Source organism: Prunus dulcis, chromosome 6 (genome assembly GCF_902201215.1).
Source record: "Prunus dulcis chromosome 6, ALMONDv2, whole genome shotgun sequence".
NCBI classification, from domain to species: Eukaryota; Viridiplantae; Streptophyta; class Magnoliopsida; order Rosales; family Rosaceae; genus Prunus; species Prunus dulcis.
Window position 1 is genome coordinate 26,817,988 of NC_047655.1, and position 21,781 is coordinate 26,839,768.

The 21,781-nt window shown below is 37.3% G+C and overlaps 3 protein-coding genes across 3 annotated transcripts; 2 read left to right on the top strand and 1 right to left on the bottom strand.

Moving 5' to 3' along the window:
- The first annotated feature begins 254 nt into the window (after positions 1–254).
- On the top strand, positions 255–8,506 carry LOC117631618 (protein SEMI-ROLLED LEAF 2). Its single transcript, XM_034364869.1, has 20 exons — positions 255–589; positions 1,242–1,379; positions 2,256–2,330; positions 2,465–2,580; positions 3,033–3,147; positions 3,426–3,554; positions 3,644–3,691; positions 3,869–4,065; positions 4,192–4,388; positions 4,567–4,850; positions 4,932–5,078; positions 5,325–5,735; positions 5,838–5,987; positions 6,382–6,460; positions 6,542–6,666; positions 6,844–7,035; positions 7,140–7,280; positions 7,450–7,587; positions 7,749–7,955; positions 8,198–8,506. Exons 2-20 carry the CDS (start codon positions 1,245–1,247, stop codon positions 8,312–8,314), a joined length of 3,003 nt encoding a protein of 1,000 aa, XP_034220760.1. The 5' UTR covers positions 255–589; positions 1,242–1,244; the 3' UTR covers positions 8,315–8,506.
- A 4,367-nt stretch (positions 8,507–12,873) lies between these two features.
- On the top strand, positions 12,874–16,124 carry LOC117633228 (homeobox protein knotted-1-like 1). The gene is made up of 5 exons (XM_034366949.1): positions 12,874–13,618; positions 13,714–13,827; positions 14,068–14,215; positions 15,101–15,354; positions 15,678–16,124. The coding sequence occupies exons 1-5, from the start codon at positions 13,331–13,333 to the stop codon at positions 15,876–15,878; spliced, it is 1,005 nt and encodes a 334-aa protein (XP_034222840.1). The 5' UTR covers positions 12,874–13,330; the 3' UTR covers positions 15,879–16,124.
- A 3,259-nt stretch (positions 16,125–19,383) lies between these two features.
- Positions 19,384–20,647, bottom strand: LOC117631595 (nicotianamine synthase-like). Its single transcript, XM_034364841.1, has one exon. It carries the CDS (start codon positions 20,563–20,565, stop codon positions 19,585–19,587), a length of 981 nt encoding a protein of 326 aa, XP_034220732.1. The 5' UTR covers positions 20,566–20,647; the 3' UTR covers positions 19,384–19,584.
- Positions 20,648–21,781: the final 1,134 nt, after the last annotated feature.

Consider the following 21,781-nt stretch of genomic DNA (forward strand, 5'->3'; position numbering starts at 1 on the left):
AATATCAAGATTCAAGAGAGTATACGGAACTTCATGCTAAGTTAACTCCACTGGTTTATTAAATTTCAATTAACTAAGCATGAATACCATTAAATCACCCATTAATGATCCGATTTGGCAGGAGATTTTTAATATTGACAATGTTGAGTTCAAAATAAAGTTTAGAACTTTAGACCCAAAAAGAGTTCAAATAAAAGGCGTCCTCAGTCCCAAAAGCTTGAAAATATATCATCAATCAATTGGACAGTCTTTTCTAGCCAAAATAAATAAATAAAATAACCCCCCAAAGAAAATAGTTTTGTAGTCTACAAGTTCTTCTGACACACCCAACAAGCAATGCCCTTTTTCAGTATGAAAGAAGAAAAAGGAGAGAGAAACTGACAACCCATCACGTGAAGCTCATACTCCTCCCTCGTTGTTCTTAACATGTCTCAATCCACGCGCCTTTTATATGTCTATGTTTAATAGACTTTCTTAGTCCCATCTTCCCTTCTTTTGTTTTCTCCCACTCTTCGGTGATACTTGTTGTTCTTGCTGTTTAAACCCCCCTCTCCCCCCTCCTCCCCCCCCCCAAGATCTACAGGACAAGGTAAGCTCTTGGCTTGTTTTCTACATGTTTTTCTCCTTAATTGTCTTCTGGGTTTCTCTTTTTTTCTTTCAAAACAGAAAAAGTTTACACATTTATTTGGTTTTCTATGTGGGTTCTGGTTTGGGGTTAGTGATACTGTTCTGTAGGCTTCGTTCTGTTGTTTTTCTGTGTATTCTCTCTAATGGTACTCTGGATGCAATTTCTGTGTGTTTTTGGTTCATGTTTGCATCAATGCAGTCTCAAATTTTCTTCTTTGATGTGCGTAAATAACCAAGGAAAAAAAGCTGTGTATGTATGTTTCACTTGTTCTTCTTCTTCTTTACAAGAAGATTATGGAAATTTTCAAATTTTTTTGTATTTCTTGTTAAGTGCTTTTTCTTTTTTCTGTTTTCTGTTTTCTTATTGTGCTTAAATACATTATATTGTGGTGTTTAAGTATGTTCAGTAAGCATTTGTTCTGTATTATGATAATGGGATTTTCTGCTGGGAAGGCCAACTTCCTGTTTTTTTACTTCATTTTGGTTCGGCGTTACACTAGTTCCCATTTTGATGGGCTAATTGAACTGTGCTATTCATATCCCCCTGGAAGATTTTTCTGCAGGTTTTCGCAATTTATTATCCATTTTCAATTTATAGTTTCATTTCATTTTAGGAAATGGGGATCATCTCCAGAAAGCTTTTCCCAGCGTGTGAGAGCATGTGCATATGCTGCCCTGCTATGAGGTCAAGATCTAGACAACCTGTTAAGCGTTACAAAAAGCTGCTGGCAGAAATCTTTCCAAAGTCTCCTGTGAGTATACTGTATAATACTATCTTTACTCTGATTTGTAAAGCCATAATGTCCACAGACACGTTGCGAATGGCATACCTTACCATCTATATCTGTGCGACACAGATGGTAGTTGGTCATCTGACCACTTTATCGTGTGATGGGGCAATGGGAATTCTACCAGGCACTCCTTAGAGGAAAGAAAATTTCATTTCCTTTTTTAAATTTTTTTATGTGGCTTTGGCGTGGGCATTTGTAGAAAAAAATCAGACTTTCCCTTCCAATTGTTTATCTATTTTCTCATTCTGAAAAGTTATTCCGCTCCCCCCGCCCCCCATTTTAGATAGGAACCAATGAAGATAATAAGAAAATTGGTTCGGATGCTAAAGCCATTTTCTTTGAAGGCTTTATGCATCCTTTCTGTTTTAATTATTTATCAAAATGGAGCCTAGATATCATCCTTAGTTTCCCATTGGTTCATGTGTATAATAAGTGGTACATTTATGACCATAACACATGATGCATGTGCCTATGTGTGTATGGTAATGTTCTCTTGTCACGGTATGTTGTCAAACTATGAAGTAAGACCATTGATTAGACACATCATGTCTAAATGTGTTATAATGTTATCTTAATTCAAAATTTAGCAGAACAACACAGCTGATTGTTTGCAAGAGAAAATTATCCAATCTATACGGTGTAAGAGATTTGGTCCCAAGAAGTAATACGCCAAAATTGGTCAGTAGTGAACGTTTTTTTGATGAGCAGCAAGTGACACAGCATGCTTCCCAAGGAATCATTCGCTAATCTACTATTAGATGAATACCTATTATACTATTTATGCTTTTCTTACCAATAGCTGGAATTCTGAAGTTAATAGTGTCCTCAATTGTCCAGGATGGCCCTCCCAATGAAAGGAAAATTGTTAAATTATGTGAGTATGCTGCCAAAAATCCTTTCCGTATCCCAAAGGTACGAACTCTTTTACACTATTCCTTTATTTTTTGTTCAGTAAAAGTTTGCTTGCCATAATTTAATAGCCTACTGCTGAGGCTAAAAATCCCATTTATTTATGTCTTTTTCCCATGCTCCTGTTTTTTAAACAGATTGTCAAATATCTTGAAGATAGGTGTTACAAAGAGCTAAGACTGGAGCACATCAAATTCATCAATATTGTTGCAGAGGCTTACAACAAGTTGCTTTGCCTGTGTAAAGAGCAGATGTAAGTCTTAGCTGTTTCCCTTTTCTTTTCTTACCATTTAATTTGTTATAGAAGTCTATTAGTGATTTTTAGTGGAGAAAAGATCTGTTTAATCTTAATCTCTTGGACGAAACTACTGTTGTTTAGGGATGGCTTTTGTATGATTGGCTGGGAAACTCCAAATTCAAGTCACAATTCCACTTTTAGGTGGAAGTTGTGTGCTATATTATTTTGGCAACAAACCATTTATATTTCTTAAGCATTGAACTTATGCTATTTTAGGAGATGCTTTGGTATTGTATATATGCTATTTTAGTAGAAAGTTCGGTTTATTATTGTTGTTTTTTGTCCTTCAAATTTTCTTCTGTCTCTCTTCCTTTTCTTTTCACTGCAGTGTCTTTAAAGTTGTTAAAAAGGAATTAATTTTTGTATAAAATTCTTGTGTTGTATTGAATATGTTTTGCATCTTTCAGGGCATATTTTGCAGTCAGTCTGCTGAGTGTGGTTACTGAGCTCCTGGACAACCCCAAGCAAGATCCTCTGCGCATACTTGGATGCCAAACCCTAACGAGGTTCATCTTTAGTCAGGTGATTCACAAGTTACCTTCTCTTGAAAAAAGCTATTGGCATACACTGAGCAGAATGAGAGTTATTTGATCTGCCTAATTAATGTTTTAATGTCACAAATATTTAGGCAGACAATGATTTCCTATTTATAATGGTTGATGCTACTTGTGGCACATCTTATTCTGTTAATGGATGAGTCAGATGTGGACGATTTGTTCTACTTTCTATACAAAGTAAATTCTTTGATTACTTAATTTTATTCAACTCTTGTCTTGGTTATTGACCCAATCTTTGAACAGACAGATGGCACTTACACACATACCATTGAGAGTTTGGTTCATAGAGTATGTAAGCTTGCTCGTGAAAGCGGTGAAGATCATCAAAGACGCTGCTTGAGAGCATCGAGCTTGCAGTGCCTTTCTGCCATGGTAGTTTTATGATTTGAATGCTTGAAACTCTTAAGGACTTTTATTTTTCAGTTGGAACAATGTTAATTTTATAGTTTCTACCTTGCCAGGTGCAATTCATGGCAGAATTTTCATATATTTTTGTTGATTTTGACGAGGTTAGTTCTTTCCAGTTTCATTCTTCAAAATGTCTCAATGAAATTAGTGTTAGTTTATATGAATTTTTTGGGGTTATTTAAATGTCAGTTATTGAGCTAGTCAAATATCAAGGAAAGCCAGCGACACCACTCTCTCATTAATATTGAGCATTGCAAATATTTTTCTTGTGAATGCAGATTGTACATGTCACCTTGGATAACTATGAGCCTGATACACATATTGAAGATGATGAGAGAGGGGAGCCACATCATAATTGGGTGGATGAAGTAGTTCGAAGTGAAGGCAGAGTTGGTGTAGTTGGCGCTGATGCTAGCCCAAGCTGCAAGATCATCAGGCCACGACCAGAAAAGAAGGATCCTTCTCTTCTGACAAGGTAGGAGTTATTGAAAGTCTACAAGTGAGGGCTTGTCAGTTCCATACTTGTAATTTTAGATCATGCTAATTGCATTATCTTTTCATCAATTTGCCCTTTTGTAACAGTTTTGGTTCATTTTTTTAGAGAAGAGATAGAGACACCAAAAGTCTGGGCTCAAATTTGTATTCAGAGAATGATTGAATTAGCCAAGGAGAGCACAACAATGCGTCGAGTATTGGATCCAATGTTTGTCTACTTTGATTCTGGGCACCACTGGGTTCCTTGTCAAGGGTTGGCCATGCTGGTTTTGTCTGATATGTCATACTTCATGGAGGCTTCAGGTATTTTGATCTTCTTTGCACTCATTTTTTTCTTGATAACATCTTCTTTGCACTTAATTCTGGATATACCATGTTCTGCAGTATTAAATAAGTATATACTATGTACTTATTATATCCGTCATCTTTTGGAAAAACCCTTTACTGTGGTCGCATTTTTTAATGCTAACTTTTGGCTCAGGGAATCAGAAGTTGATTTTAGCCTATGTGATTCGTCATCTTGACCATAAAAACATTTCACATGATCCGCAACTCAAATCTTATGTCGTTCAAGTTGCTAGTGCTTTGGCTAGTCAGATTCGATCTGGAGCAGTCCTGGCAGAAATTGGATTTGTCTCTGACCTATGTAGGCATTTGAGGAAGAGTCTTCAAGCCACTGCTGAATCAGTTGGAGAGCAAGAATCAAACATTAACATCATGCTACAAAATTCCATTGAAGATTGCTTACTAGAAATTGCCAGAGGGGTGAGTTCTATACTTGTGGCGTTTGGAGTTGATGCATTCTGTGCTTCTATTATTACTAAAATCTTGTGGTTTTTTTAATAGATTGGCAATGTTGGACCACTATTTGACATGATGGCTTTAACTCTGGAGAAGCTGCCATCTGGAGTCGTTGCCAGGGCAACCATTGCATCATTAATGATTGTTGCTCACATGACCTCATTAGCATTGACCTCTTCACGTTTGCAGCAGGTGAGAGAAGTTTGTAAACAATTTTGCTGCTTTTAGAGGTTTTTATGCTTTGCTACCCCATGTCTGTTTCCTGGAAATTGCTCTGGTATAGTGTTTGGAACTTGGGAATGATTTTGAAGATGTAATCTGGATTCTGCACTGAAGAGAAATGTAAACGTAGACTATATATATATATATATATATATATATATATATTTGCTTCGTCTTGAATACGGCATATTGAACCATCCTATTTTTTTTGGGTAGGTTTTTCCCGAGTCCCTTCTTGTTCAACTTTTGAAAGTAATGGTGCATCCAGATGTTGAGGTGCGTGTTGGAGCACACCAGATATTTTCTATCCTTCTCATTCCAAATTCTAACCGGCCCCGACATGACGTTGCGTCTCTACGATCTGGTTTTGTATACCAATCAAGAGGAGGGCACTCGAATACAGAATCGACCTTTGCTTCAATTACAGCTAGGCTTGAAAAGCTGAGGAGGGAAAAAGATGGGTCCAAAGCAGAAAAGCATGGGAATAATTGTTGTGATGATTTTAAAGATAGAGACGCTGCCGAAGAAGACTGGAAGCAGGGACGTGCCCGCAAGAACTCCCCTAATTTCTACAAAATTAGCTCTATTATTGACAAGACAGCTGGATCAGTCAGCTTATCAGAGCCAGTAAGAAGTTTCATTATTTCCATAACTGCTAACATTTCAGGCGAGTAATTTTTCATTTGCTTTATTAACTCAGTATACTTTCTGGTTTGCTGATTGGCTCAGGAACCGTATGCTATGAAGTTTAGTGAGGATCAAGTAGCACACTTGCTGTCTGCTTTTTGGATACAAGCCAATTTCTCGGATAATTTGCCTTCAAATGTTGAAGCCATTGCTCATTCTTTCATTTTAGTGCTTATTTCCTCACATTTGAAGGTGAACTTTTAGTTAAAAGTTTCTTCTTTTTTTCGTTCACATTTGAAAGTGATTTTTAGTTTAAACTAAAAGATGTAACTTAAACAGTCATTAGTTTTAAGTTAATTGCAAAATATATAATTAATGCCTCTGTTGCTTCTCACTTTCACCCTTATACCTCTATTAGGAAGAGCATGGCCATTCTTTAATTCAGTGAGGGCATGGTTGAGTGTTATGGATGTAGTGTTTATTTTTAGGACTTGGATGTCGTTTCAAAAATTCAAATTGCCTCATTCTGTGTTGTGTATAGTTTCGCCATATTCAACTTTTCTCTATGGTTTTGTACATGTATACATGTATCTTGGATGTATTTATGTGGATGCTTATGAAATTTCTTAAATTTATGATTCTGCAGAATCCAACTGACAACCTTATGGTTCGTGTTATTCAACTTCTGCTGTCTCTGAGGAATACGTCCCTTGATCTTAACAATGGTCTGGACAGCATAAATCCTTAAACAGTCAATAGGTCTGATGAAAATTAAATTGTGAATAAGTTTCTTAATCTCTTGGCAGGTATGTCTCCTCCAGCATGTCAGAGATCTCTCCTTGTACTATCAATTGGCATGTTGATGTTTGTGGCTAAGATCTATCACATTCCTGGTCTGAATGATCTGTTGAAGTCATTAATACCATATGATGTGAGTATATCCTAATCCTGAATGCTGCTACTACTACTACTTAAAAACTATGTGCAACAGTAGGATCTCTTTCCAACTTTTGATAGTATGAATTTCCTAGCTTTTAAGTGATAGGAGCATTCGAGCTCTTTGATCATCGAGATTTTGACAAATTTCCTATATCTTGTGCAAATTCAGGTTGATCCATATTTGGGCATCAGTGATGATCTTCAAGTTTATGTAAAGGCTGATGCAGATGTTAGTAAATACGGATCTGTTACTGATAACCAGATGGCTAGATCATTACTATGTGATTTGCGGAACAAGATATATGAATCCGACAATGTCATAGTGGAAATCTTAGTTCAGTTTCTATCAAACGTTACTGAGGTATGATTGTCTACTGATGGACCTCAGTTTTCTTCTTTCCAGCTCTCTCTCTATCTCTCCCACAAACAGATACGTTCCTTATTTGTTTGTTTTTCCTTTTAAAGATGGAGGCAGAAGATGTGAGGAACCAACTTTCAGAGTCATTCACACCTGATGATGCATTCATGTTTGGTCCAGAATCAATGCTTGAATTTGACCAAAATCGAATGGCTGGCCATTCAAAATATTCACTGTCCTTTGATGGGGTATACTGTTTACTTCTTTTGTCTAGTTTTCCTGGCTACTGCTGAATTTTCATGTGACCTTCCACATCTGATCACAGTCGTGTATCATTCAAATTCAGAAAAATAATAATAATAGCAATTATAGCATTGAAATTATGAGTATTTTCAATGACTTCGCCTTATGTTGCAGGAATTTCTAACAAATTCATCAGTGGAGGATGATGCAACAAGTGAAGCATCTGTTGCTGACCTCTCTCGTTTCATTCCCAGAATGCCATCATCCACCTCTATTGCCCATGTTATCAGCATTGGACAGCTTATGGAATCCGTAATGACTTTCTTTCACACCTTGCTTGTTCTCCATTTCTGTGTCCACAAGCATCTTTGTGTACAAAATGACTTCACTACAAACTTAACAAGATTTGACAATAGTCAGAACAAGAAATGTTAACCTTATTTTTTAAGGAAACTGAACAAAATTGTATTTAGGCACTTGAGGTGGCCGGCCAAGTAGCGGGAACATCAATCTCCACATCGCCGCTCCCATACAACACCATGGCAAGCCAGTGCGAAGCACTTGGAACAGGGACAAGGAAGAAGCTCTCTAACTGGTTGGCCCATGAAAATCATCAGAGCAGTGTCCGTGACAAATTGTTTGTGGCCTTTCCTGCAGATGGCCCCACAGCACTCGAGAAGGTCTGGCCTTATTTGGTTTCCCTACTCTTTTTTTCTTGTTAAAGTTGATTAACTGTGGTTATGCTTGTGGGAGAACGGGAGAGGTACCACATGTCCCGTCTGGGACATTTGGTTTTTCCTACTTTCTTTCTAGAGATTTGTGTAATCTATAGCTAACTTTTTCATAACAGCTGCCATTTAAAACTCGCTCTCTTTTTTATCCTTTGTTTTGATGTTGAACCTCTATGTTAATTCTCATGCAGATAATTAGTGAGACTGAGCCTACTCAGGGAGCTGCATTGCCACAGGATCCCTGGCTAGCTGTGAGGCTGCCTCCTGCTAGTCCATTTGACAACTTCCTCAAGGCAGCTGGATGTTAGGAGGGAAGCCACGGTTCTTCATGTAATCATTGTTGTAAAATATTAGGCAGTTGTATGTTGTGGGATAAATAGCTCAGAATTTGATCTAGGCTCTGATCTTTTGATTTGAGAGCTTCCAGCCCAGTTTATCAACGGTTATATGGAACTCTAACCTGTAATTGAACTAAGGTTAAGCACAGTAGTTTGTAGCATTCATCTCTCTCTCTCTCTCTCTCTCTCTCTCTCTCTCTCTCTCTCTCTCTCTCTCTCTCACGTATGGTGAAAATGTGTTTAAAAAGTGTTAATTGGAGAGAGAGGACGAGGTTTTTAACTCATGTTACTACTATCAAGATAATCCTTGCTAATGCTGCTAACATCTTTTTTCATATTAATAGTTCAATTTTCTAAGAGAAAAAAACAAGAAGCAAAGGTGAGATGTCTAAATGGGCATTTTCCATATGAAAATCCGTGTAACCAACCACGCCTCGTATATTCCCTTTGAGGGGGAAACCACTGGAAATCAGTAACTAAAATGCACCTCTAAATTGCAAATGTGAGTTAGGTTAGTTGGCTAAGGCAGTGTGCCATTTCTATTGCAATTGAGTTCAAACTGCCTCTTAGTACATTAGAATATTTAAAATGTCATCCTTGTTAGGAAAAAAAAGAAAAAGAAAGCACCTCTAAATCTAATGCAATCGAGTTCAAACTCCCTCTCAGTACATTGGGCTCTTTTGGTACGCGGGATTGTCATGGACTAGACTAAATATTGGGACTGTCTTGACTTGGCATAAACTGGATAAGACTTGTACTGTGTTTGGTGCCAATTGGACTAGGACTAAATTTTTTGACTTTTTTATTTTTTATTTAAAAAAAAAGGCAAGTGGATTTATTTGTTCTGTTTTTTTTTTAACTTTTCTTCTTTTGTTCTCTGCGACTTCATCTCCTTCTTCCAACCTGCAACTTCATCTTCTTCTTCTCCCTCCTCTCTCCTTCTCCACTTCTTCTCAATCTATTTGTCTCTCTGCTTCTTAATTGAAAATTTTATATTCTCTCATTTTCCTATTTCACTATTTCTCTCTTCACCCTCCTCTCTCTTCAATAGCCACATGCCCAAACCCCACAATCTAAATTTGGGAATTTGCTTATTTGAGGAGGCTTCTGCCTGGGTGGATTCTTTGATGATGAATGGCTTGATGGTTAGCTATTGTTTTATGAGGTTCTTCCCAATTTCATAAAAAGAAAAAGGGATTTGAATTAATTGATTTATTTCCTCCATTTGGGTTTTGTATCTGAGAGAGAGAGAGAGAGAGAGAGAGAGAGAGAGAGAGCAGTTGACATGGATGAGGGTTGGAGGCCATGGCTGTGACAAGGTGTGTGCTTAGGTGGAGGTGATGGCTGTGATGAGATGTGTGGTGGGGTGGGAACTAATGGCAAAGACGAAGGGGTTGAGAGGGGAGGAAGTCGCGAGCGATGCGGAGGGGATTATTTGTCCCCCTTTCACAGACGGGTCTCACTAAGCCCAGTTAAGAAGGCGTATTTGGTGGGCCCCAGATTATTAATTCCATTTAAAACTAGAATCGTATGACAACAAACATGAGATAATTTTTTATCCAAGCCAGTCCAAGTTAGGGAGGTGTACCAAACGAGTCCCCAAGTATTTAAAATGTCGTCCTTGTTAGGAAAAAGAGAAAAAGAAAGCTCCTCTATCTAATGCATTAGGCTGATCATGCAAGGGCCTTCCCTAAACAGAAGAATCATATAAAACCTTTCACACCTATTAATGCTCTTTTGTTTTGAGGATTAAATGGGTCAATCAGGCTTCTAAAAAAGTCTGTGTACTCCTTTGTTTTGGGCCAAGATTGGGAGAAAAACTTTGTTGCAATGGGATAGTCCCAGTCAATAATACCTACCATATCATGTGGAAGTGTTATCACGTGTATTGTGTCATGGAGTTACTAGCCCGAAATAGCATAATAGTAGTGTTATCTCCGTTTTATGGAAGTATTTCTTCAAGATTAGGCAGGTGCGCCTGTTTGGTAGCCAATGCAGCAAATTGTCGTTCCCAATCAGTAAATTTAGGTACAGTTGATGGATACTTGACAACGCCATCAGTTATGTACTGTATAAGTTTTACATTTTTTCATTTCAAATAGCTAGAAATCAATCTTGCAAGGCCAAGCCAATGCTTCCATTTTTTTGTGTCACAAATTCCCCAGAAAAGCAATAACCAATGCCTAGCAGAAATCCGTGAACATTATTGTAATTTTCTTTTATGATTCATTCAACTGCAATTGCGGCCAGCTGTTGGTTTTCTTTGCTTGTTACTGAGGAATTGCCACAATCTCTAACATAACCCTCCCTGCCTTTGCCCTTCATGTCTGTGCTCTTTTATAGCAACAACCTGATTCAAATCACGTGGCCACAGCTTGGTCATTTTTACCCCTCTGGTGGCTGCCTTGTCTTGAACAATCTCATCTGATTTATGGATGAAGTATAGTGACCTGAAAAGGCTCTTATGATGCCAACCCTAATTGAGAAAATCACTTGAACTCAAAGCATCGCACAATAAACACACACAGCAAAATGAACTGCCTTTGCTTTTTCCATCCCAAGCGTACGAAGTAATTCTGGACCACCAAAGTATTTAATAACCCAAAGGATATGCTACAATAAAAGTTCAAGTTAAGTTGAGAAATCTCCTCTTATCATTCAGTTCGACATGCTTCGTAATTGATAATCTGACACCATCACATAAAAATCTTCAAGCTTACGGGTCACTAACATATATTTTTTATTTTTTATGATTGATAATGAAAGCGTATAATTGCATCCAAAAAGGTGGGGACTCTCTGTATTTGTTGCCGCTAGCCAGCATGCTCTAATTTCATCAGCACCTGCCTGGATTAGAATCTTTGATCACTAGCATTTCTACTTATTTTCACACTAATAAATGATGAATGCCCTTAATTTAATAACAGATTTGTGCCCTTTGCCTGTTCTTTATTCAACAAGGAATATTATACTTTTGTAAATTATAATGAAAAAAAATGCTGAATTGCTGCAGTCAAGGATTTGCCTGACTAATATTTCTCACTTTGCAGATACCACTGATTAATTATATTATTCTACTGTGTCTTTATATATTATTGGAAAATATAGATTTCCACTATTTCCAGCCAAAAAGGATCCGTTACTTTACTCTTTTACTGTTCTTTTTCATTTGAACAGATGATTTTAGAGAATTTAATATGTCTTGTAATTAAATTAAAGTTGATCATTTTCCGGGAAGCACCATGATATCTTTGGTCACTCCTTTTTTCTGTTTTTTTTTGGCATATCTTTTGTATTGCCATTAGAGGACAAATCCTTGATGATTAAAAGAAGGACAATATCGTTGTGTGGTTAATCATTTTGAAAAATCATGTGAGAGACAAAAAACCAAGATCCTCTTTTAAACTTTTCGTTTATGGATCTGTATAATTAGGTGTTTCAAAAGAGCAATCAAATTATGCTGGATTAAGACTTTTTAAAAGAAAAAGTGTCATCAACTAATTACAATTAATAAAATCACGCTCGAATAAGACGTAACGTAGATATGATGAATTTATAAAGTTATCTTTTGATGTATGTAAGTTTTACCATTATATTCATATACATGAACAGTTAACAATTTTCTACGCCCTAAATCGATCACTCTCGAAAATAAAATTATAGATAATTGGCTTTAGCTAACAAATGTTAGCTTGTTTGGCTAGTAAATTAAGCTTAAAGGGATCTTTGAGCCCAGCTGAACAAATGCGAAAATAGTCACCCCTCCTTTTGGCTTCAATTATTAGAGTGGATTGCACTATCTGCTTCTCTCAATTTACTGGGAGGAATATTCATACGGAATAGTTAAAGCTTTGGCACTTATTAATTTATCAACAACCAAGAAACAAGAGAAAACAAAGTTAGGTTGAATACAAGGAAATGTTACGGAAGTGGAAAAAGAATAAACTAAAAAGAAAATAAACCATGTCATCAATTTTAATATTAGGTATTCGCTCATGCGATCACATTTCTTCATCATCTGTCACATCTCTCATCCTTGTTTCTTTTCTATCATACATTTTCCCTTCTGTCTGTCTTTGGAGCCAAAGAACAAAAAAGCAAAACTGAAAGCCAAATAAAATGCTACCAAACAAAACTCGCACTGGTGTAAAACTGTTCACTTCATTGATGTGAGAGAGAGGTAACATGCAGACACTAATTATTTTCAGACTAATCATATTTTTTACCTGGGTTACTGGTTTTTTAAACTTAATTCATTCATGTGAGATTAAAAGTGAGAGTAGGGTAATTCAATTTAATCCTCCAATTATCTGGTTCTTGTTCCCAACCACAACCAGGGCCTGTGGCGGTGAAAAGAACAGCAACATGAACAGGAAATGGGTGATGAGTGAGTAAGTACAAGCAAAGTCTCCTGAAACCACAGCGCTGATGTTGTTGGGCCCCAGTGTTGCAGTCCCAGAACCAATAGGGTTTTGAAACGTAGTAGAATGTCACGTCACAGTTTAAAGGCCATTCCAAAGTCCCGATGCTCTGAGGAAGGTGACGGGTGGACCTCTATAAATACGGGCTACGCCTCTCTCTCCCTCTAACTTCAAATCAGACCTTTGTTTGTTGGTCACCGTTTCAGTTCAGCCTTTTATCCGTAGTGCAATCCATTTATCTCTCACACGCGACCCCAAACACAAACAGTTTCCTCATGTTCCTTCTCCACTTTCTCTCTGTGTCTTCTCTTTTCCTCAGGTTTCCTTGGAAAAGAAAGTAAAGTCTGGTCCTTTTCCATGTGAGAAAGAAACCCACAAAACAAAAAAACAAATGCCACTTTGGCTCCTAGTCAAGCTAAAACCCTTTTCTTCTCTCTCTGTCTCTCTCTGTCTCTCTCTCTCTCTCACTCACAAGCTCATTCTCCACTGTAGAAGTATTATTGTTGCTTAATTAGCTACTTCTTTTTCTTGGACATTAGAGCTTGAATTCGAGAAAGATATATGTATGAATATGGAAGATTTCTACAGGCTGAACCCAGGTGTGATATCAGGCTCAGAGATTGATGTTAATGTTGTTCATCAAGTTGAAAATATGGCTACAAGTACAAGCAATACCAGTTGTGGGTTCCATGGTCATCCTCATCCACAGGGTCATGTAGTGGATGATAACATGCTCTTGTTTCAAACGGAGGGCATGGGATCAGATAATCATATGTCTGATCTGATCAAAACCCACATAGCCAATCACCCTCGTTTCCCTGATTTAGTTGATGCATACCTCGAATGCCAAAAGGTTATTAATTAAATACAAGTGCATGAATGTATATTATCTATTTCTTTTTTTCGTAAAAACATTTATTGATGTGTCATTAATTGCTAAACAAATAGGTTGGAGCACCACCGGAGATGAAAAGTCTTCTTGAAGAAATTGGACGGGTGAGCCATCATCCCATGAGCACTTGCAGTGAGATAGGAGCTGATCCAGAACTTGACGAGTTCATGGTACTTTCGTAATTAAATATGATAATATGTTTATTTAATCATGTTCCATTTGGTTCCGGATAAGTCTTTGAAAAAGAAAAGAAAAAGGGAAAGAAAATTTGGTATATATCTCACTGTTTGCCGTTCCAATCCAACCCAATTTGGACAAGATCCCAGGATATTTTAGGTAATTGGTTATTTTACTCATTAAAACAACATTTAATTAAATAATTTGTGAATTATGTGTTGTTGTTTTGCAAGGAATCATACTGTGAGGTTCTTCGTGGATACAAGGAGGAGCTATCCAAACCGTTCGATGAAGCAACCAACTTCTTGACCAACATTCAGTCGCAACTTAGAAACCTCTGCAAAGGCACATTCCCAAAAACCAGCTGGGACTGTAATTCTGGTATATGCGTACATTTCTTCCACTCTAAATTCATTGCTCCTTTTTCCTTTTGTTTCTACTTTTTAAGTGCAGTTTTCCTGAGGTTTATGGGTCATGCTGTTTTTGCTCATGGCAATGATGGTGGGGGACAGACTTTTTTTCTGGGTTTTGGTTTCTTTTTCTTGTTCTTGGCGCTGAAGTTGCGTACAGGCATGCATATACATGTATTTGTTCATCAGTCCAAAAGGGGTCGCATGTAATTGCTTCTGTTTTATATCTGAATCATGACACCTGAAATGAGTGGTGTTTTTCATGCCCTAAAAGCAGATATATCTGACAGTGACTTCCATAAGAAAGTGTTTTTGATAAATAAAAAAATATAAGAAATTTGTTAGAGAAATTAGTTTTACTGGTAATATATATACTCCCCTCATTTTACACATAAAAACCCTAGTTTCTATAAATAACGTATATAAGTTAAGTATTCCTAATTGCTAATAGGGTCGTTCTACAAACGCATGGCAAAACCAAAAGAAATACCAAAACACTCTCTACTTTTGCCGGACCAACATAATTCTTGCATTCCCAAATTTGTTGTTACTTGGACAAACTTTGGTAAATGATATGGATAAAGACATTTTAAATTGTAATGACAAGTCTAATTACGGTAATGTTATGCGCCTGAATCATTCTGTGCATGCTTAGACATCCTTGGCATGTTTTGAACTGATACTGGTGATTTCTTTGAGAAGTATTATGAGTAGAGTTTGGCTACTCATGCATCCCAATTTTGATATCTATTAATTTACTAGTTTGAGTAGAATTAGGGAATAATGGGATTAGTTATCTAGATTGCAGTTAGATGCTTAATTTAGGATTACTGACCAACTGTTGGTACCATTGCAGATGAAGGGGTTGGAAGTTCGGAGGAGGAATTTAGCTGTGGGGAGGTAGAAGCAGCAGAGAGTCAAGAAACAGCTGCTGCTCGTGCGGGTGGTGATCGGGAGCTGAAAGATATGCTGTTGCATAAGTACAGTGGCTATCTTACCAATTTGAGGAAGGAGTTCTTGAAGAAACGAAAGAAAGGGAAGCTACCAAAGGATGCCAGGACTGCCCTATTGGATTGGTGGACTACTCACTATAGGTGGCCATATCCTACGGTAATTGAATTCGGTTCCAATCTCATGGATGCATCTATCTTCTCTGCTTTTCACTTAAGTGCTTTCATGTTTCTCACAATTTTCATGCAATTATGTTATGAGACGTTCTTGCTATGAAGTTCTGGTGCAGTTCAAGTTGCTTAACAAAAATATGAAAACATTGGGCGTCAACTAATAGAAAAGAAGCTTGTACTATATTGTGTAATTCATCCATAGCACATGAACATGTATGGAAAAATATGTTGGTTGTGAAAAAATAGCATAAAGGCGAATGATAAATCTAAGAAATGCAAGTTCTTACCCAAATGATCCTATGTTTGCAGGAAGAGGAGAAATTGCACCTGTCTGAGGTAACTGGACTAGACCAAAAGCAGATCAACAATTGGTTCATAAACCAGAGGAAGCGACATTGGAAGCCATCTGAGGACATGAGGTTTGCTCTTATGGAGGGTGTTGGTGGCAGCATCGGAGCTCCCATGTTATTCGACGCTGGGGTCGGGACCGGAAATATTGATGATATGTGAATGCTGTACCAGAGCTTAATTGGTTGATGCTACTGATTTGACCACTAGTTTTAGCCACTTTAATCCATGCTTGTTAATTTGTACTGAACCTTGCACGTAATGCTAGCTTCTTGTGTACATTCTGCCTTTCTAATTCCTCTCTTATATGTATAATATTTCGATTTGGGTTATTTATCTAGGCAATGTTGAAGGACATGGTCATAGAACCAGAGCCAGTTATAGTTTATATTTAGCAGAATCAACCAACTTTATGGTGGTTATTTTATTTCACTTTTGGTCAAATAAATAGATTACTCAACAAATAAATATAGGCTATATTTTCTTTTCTGCAAAAGTTAGGAAGGAGGAGGGACAAAACTCGCACACGAGTATACATGGAAGGTTAAATTCAGGACTGCTTGATAGCACACCAAAACCCTGGATCAATTGACTCAGCTAACACCTCATTAGTAGCAAATATAGGCTATATAGAGTCATCCATTCTTGCATTATCTCAAATTTTCGTTCTCTTTTTTTTTTTTTTTTTTTGGTCTGAAGAATTTATTATTCTCTTTGTGCGTGGAGTTGCCAATCTCTACTTGAAATTGATTGTTCATTTTGAATCTTACGAAATGACATCATTGGGCCCATTTTGTAGATGGTTTCCTGTGGACGAAGCCCACTTTGTTAAAATCTTTTTATATGACAAGTCGTCCAGAGAAGAGAGCTAAATCATTCTCAGATGGGCCGTCCCGTTGGTTTTGGACTTGCAGTATATAACCAGCAGAGCCAACTTCATTTTCAACTTATCAAAAGGATGAGTTAAGAGACATAAAACCTAACGGCAAGGAAACAAATGGAAAACTGAAGTTAGATTTGCCAACTCGCCAGCAAAACTCCTCAAAACAACACTAGTCGACGGATGCCTCTCTGTTTTTGTCTCTCCCTGTAGAACGCGTAGATGAGGCCTCCTCCTTATTGAGGAGATTTGGGCGCATAGAAAATCTCAATTCCAGCTCGGTCGAGAATTTTACAATTCTGTTTGTTTTCATAGAATTTCAACTCGGAATTTTGGATTGGGAAATCTCGAGATATTTTCCATGCACATTTGCCAAATTCTGAGTTCAGTTTGCCAAGGGGTTTCCCTTTTTCACACTTCATATCCCCGACTTTTCTTAAAATCCCAAGTTATTTTACCTCATCCAAACGCACGGTAAAACTCAACCGTCCCTTTGTAGTTGGCTTTGTTATCCAAAGCTCTAACAGGTTTTGGGTTTAGCGTTCAATTAGCATTAGATTGATGATAGATATTAACCATAAACCTATAAAACTTCAGAAATTTGGTGTAATTTTAGTCACCAACATTAATGCCATTGGCACTCCATTTAAAAATTAAAAGATGTACAGGCCTAAGCTTTCCACCTTTTGGCAATCAATTTGATGTTTTGGAGGCTGCAAGCTGTGTCTGGTCCTGTTCGAAAGCGACTCTGCTTCAAATCATGTGCACACAACCATCAATTTTATTTCCTTTGGATATCTTCAAGGGCCAGACATACATCTATACTCTTTCATTTCAGGGTTTGATTGGAAAGATATATTTGGACCTAGTGTTGAGGCTTAAACAATTAACTAACCTTGGGTGAACCAAAAACGCCATAGAAATTTGGATTTGTGTTGTGTTGTGTGGAAAACAACTTTCTTTTTAGAAGAATCGTGAGAAACTACTTGTTCATGAGAATTAACCAACTATTGGAGAACCAGACAAAAAGCCGAAGTACTTGAGATATATAATTGAAGTCAGAACTAAATCGTGCAAGGCAGCACTTTCGTGTGTACTATATTGTAGGTGCACAATATTAATGCATGCCCACAAAAGAACAGAAATTAGGGTTATATTTCACAAGAAAAATGTATAAAAGAATTTGGGACACTTTTTAACGTTAATGTGGAGACATTGTGCGCAGAACTGACTATGACGTAAGCTGTGATGAAATCGCTTGCACATGCTCAGAACCAATCGTGATATGGACCAGTAATTTTTAACATATAAAAATTCAATACTAATCTGTACAGGTGAGAACTGATCAATATCTCATACATTTATCATATATTTTCTATTAATTAACTACTATTCTAAAAAAAAATTAAAGAGTAGTACTTGGAATATGAGTTAATAATTGTTTTCCGCTGCACACATTGCTACTTTGACATGAACAAGGCTTTGGTGGCATATGTCAACAATGCTCAGGAGGATGTTGACATCTTTGGAGGGTTTTGAGACTCTCAAGGCCCTGAGATTTTCTCATACAACTCATGAACTTTTTTTGTGATTTGCACCCACACCTCTTCTCTTGGCAATGGCAGCCAATATGTCGACACTATGAGGGAAGAGATTCAAAACTCAGATCTGCATATGACAACACCCAGCACTCTAAAAGCGCCCTTCTTTATATAAAACAACACTCCCTTTATGTCGACACTGTATATTTTACTCCACATGCATACACAAAAACCTAACTTCACAAACCCTAGCCCCTAGTGACAATTTTTTTTCCAATTCTTCGAGTCTAGCCTAATTAACAAGCTAGTCCTAAGATCTATGTACAAGAACTCAAAGTCTATACCTTTCCCCTTAATAAATAATTAATAATTTTTTTTACTAGCATTGGATAAATTTATGCATCCAGTCATCGGATTCTGTAATTTATTGCAGATAGAAATGTTATATATAAGTTAAAAGTGATGATTAATTGCGGAGAACCTTATTCTAGTCACTGGATATTTTTTTTAAAAAATTATGCATTTGGCCAAATGTTGAATTGAGATTGGAGCTTCAAGAACAAGACATCTTTGCTTTTTCAGATTTGATGTGATGATATTGGAGGAGAGGAGAAAAGAAATTGATGGACAAATTAGTTACAGCCATGGATGAAGAATCCACCACCTCTTTGAACAAATCACAGTTAGACAAAAACCACGTAATTCCATTGTTGTTTTCCTATCAGCCTATCAGATAACCAAGAATCAAAAGCACCTTCTTTTTGTCCAGAAAGGAAAAGGACAAATTCAAGTATTTCACCTGATGATCTATTGATATTAATATTTCGGATTTAGGTTAATGACAGTAACAAAAGAAGGGTTGCAGAACCCAACAAAATTCTTGTCTTTCTCAATCGGCCATTTTCTATCTTTTCGTTCCTGAGGTATCCCCTCCACTCAATCTGATGATGAAAAACCCTACAAGAATACTTATCCACGTACAGAGTCGAAGTAAAACCGAGCAATGGTGGAAAATTCTGGATTAGTATGTGTTAATAACCTGCTTAATTAGCCCTATCTGCTAATTGATCTTGTATTTGAATCACATTAGCCCTCATTGATTGTAATTGAAGTAATTGAATTGACAATTTCCTCTACATCCCAAAAAGTTTCAATCTGAATTGGGGTGTTCTCATTTTTTGCAGTGCAAGATGCAACAACAGATATTATACAAATTCATAAGGAATTAATGCATAACATTACAAAATTGAACCAATGATAAGGATCCAATTTCCAAGTGATTTTATTAAAATATAAGAAGCCGTAATACATATGGGATGTCACAATAAGTAGGTAGATAAACAGGTCAGATATGCATTAAACACATAACAATTAAACCAACTAAATGGATCTTATTTCCATGCATATGTGAAGCAACATAGATGAAGGCATGAAATTAAAGCAAGCTTTATGAAAGCTGCTCCTCAAAGGCCAATTCCTCAATCATCATGTTCCCATGATTGAGGAGGGGATTGAAGGCTTCAATCCCAGAACACTTGTTGGGCAGTATTATAGGAGCAGCATTAAGCCCCTGAGGATCAATTGGTGATGAGTGCTGTGCAGGCAATGCGTATTTACGCGCAATCACGACTGAGTTAATGACTTCATCAGTGGGATGAAACACGGAAAGAACCTCAAACCCTCTAAGATCATCACAAGGATCAATCACCGGATACAGAAAGGCCCTGGCACCATGTGCACTCCTTAGCATCAAAGTTGCTCCTGGAGCCATGTACTTAGCCAAATGATCGATAATTTTCAGCTTCTCCATCTTGTCCATGCCAACAAGAGCTGCCAAAAACACAACGTCATAGTCTTTTAAAGCATTTGTGACATCCATTATATCTGTGGTGTGGAAAACCATTCTTTTTGATAGGTCAGGATCGGACGAGACCAGGCCAAGAGCCTTGGAATTGGCTGAAGGGTCAATGTCATAGTTGTGGAAAGAGGTTGTGGTGAGGTGATTGGAGGCCAAAACAATTGAGGTCAGAGGAAGAGGGCCTGAACCCACAAAGGCAATTTTGCTAGGAACATGAGGGAAGTGTTGGCTAAGGATGGTGAACTCAAGTTTGCTAAGCTTGAGGTAATTAGAGTAATAAGGGAAAATGGTGAGATGGTCAAGAGGGTGTTCATATGAGCCTAAGATGGTTGAGAAATGATTCTCCAAAAGTCCTTCTGCCTCTCCACAAAGCCTTATAAGCTTTGACCTTATTTCTTGCACCCCTTGGCATAACTTGGAAACATCAATTGGACTTGGTGGCATGCATGTGAGCACGAGTTGGGTGAAGAGCATGTTGACATCTTTGGAGGGTTTGAGGCTCTCAAGGCTTGAGATTTGCTCATACAATTCACAGACTCTTTGTACCAAAGCATCACCATGGCAACACATGTCGACACTATGAGGATATGAGATGATATCAAAGGCTCTTCTTACCAAGGAAAAATGGATTGAAAATTCAACTCTTGAGCAAATCACAACTTGGTGACATACTCCTGCCGTTTCGAGGGTCGTTATTTATGGGCACTTGTGGGGTCCATGTTGTGAAGGGGTTGTGTTCATTATTGATTTATGCATTGTGATTGTGGGTCCAATCTCGCACCTCGATTGCCACCTTCAAAATGTATGTTTTGTGAGAATGTAAATAATTGTTGTATAATCGGAAATTACGAGGAATTAAACTATTTCTTTAATTGCGAATTCATTTTTAGGTGAAACTTCAACTTCTTTTATTTTCTTATTATTTTTATGCATGTATACTATCCTCAGTTGTTAGACAAAGATTTTAAACTCTTTACTATATTTGTGTGTCAACGTTTTGATACCTAGTTCTTGAAAACTTTGTGAACCCTACATTACACATGGATTGTCTTGGGATTGAGATCAAGGCCATGCTCCCAATGCCGAGGTATATAGGTTTCAGAGTTTCAATATTCGATACCGTTAAAGCATCAAACCCTATCCCTAACTATACATGGTTCTTGTTATACGTCTGCAGGGAAATTAGTTAGTTGCAGCATTTTCTGATGCAGTGATGGATACAAAAATGACGACATCGCTTGCATTCAATGCACAAAATATGAGACCCAAATAAAAAAAGTTAACAAGTGGAGAAATGAGTCCGCAACACCCTTTTCATGGCAATTGGGAATTTGGGAGGTAATGACTGAAGATCAAAAGCTACAACCAGACCTAAAAGATGATCAGAAACTAGTGATAACTGACAAGAGGATCCATCTAATTACGATGATAGTACTTGTACCATCAATTAAATTTTGATGAGTATTGTTACGATCAGTCGTTAATTTTCGTCTTATAATCAGGATCAGAAAAATAATAAAAAGAAAACGACTCCATAACCACAAGGGGCTAATGTCTTCCAAGATGATGGACATTTGGATAAAAGATTCTCTTACTTATGCTTTCACACAATACGATTGATATGCAGAGTAAATTAAACATCTTCTTGAGTTCTGGCCTCTTAAGTTACTATCAGCATATCATTCATTTCACACTGTAGCTTAGCTTGACAATTTATTGTGAACCCCACTTCTCTTATCCTATTTTATCATAAACAATGAGTGGGGTCCACAAAATGTAATATTCA

Bases quoted from the DNA above. Each gene is read 5' to 3' on its own strand.
- LOC117631618 (XM_034364869.1), top strand. From the start codon at position 1,245: ATGGGGATCATCTCCAGAAAGCTTTTCCCAGCGTGTGAGAGCATGTGC. The intron at 4,851-4,931 runs GTGAGTTCTATA...TTTTTTTAATAG, and splicing joins TACTAGAAATTGCCAGAGGG to ATTGGCAATGTTGGACCACT. The intron at 6,667-6,843 runs GTGAGTATATCC...GTGCAAATTCAG, and splicing joins AGTCATTAATACCATATGAT to GTTGATCCATATTTGGGCAT.
- LOC117633228 (XM_034366949.1), top strand. From the start codon at position 13,331: ATGAATATGGAAGATTTCTACAGGCTGAACCCAGGTGTGATATCAGGC. The intron at 13,619-13,713 runs GTTATTAATTAA...CTAAACAAATAG, and splicing joins CATACCTCGAATGCCAAAAG to GTTGGAGCACCACCGGAGAT. The intron at 14,216-15,100 runs GTATATGCGTAC...GTACCATTGCAG, and splicing joins CAGCTGGGACTGTAATTCTG to ATGAAGGGGTTGGAAGTTCG.
- LOC117631595 (XM_034364841.1), bottom strand. From the start codon at position 20,565: ATGTGTTGCCATGGTGATGCTTTGGTACAAAGAGTCTGTGAATTGTAT.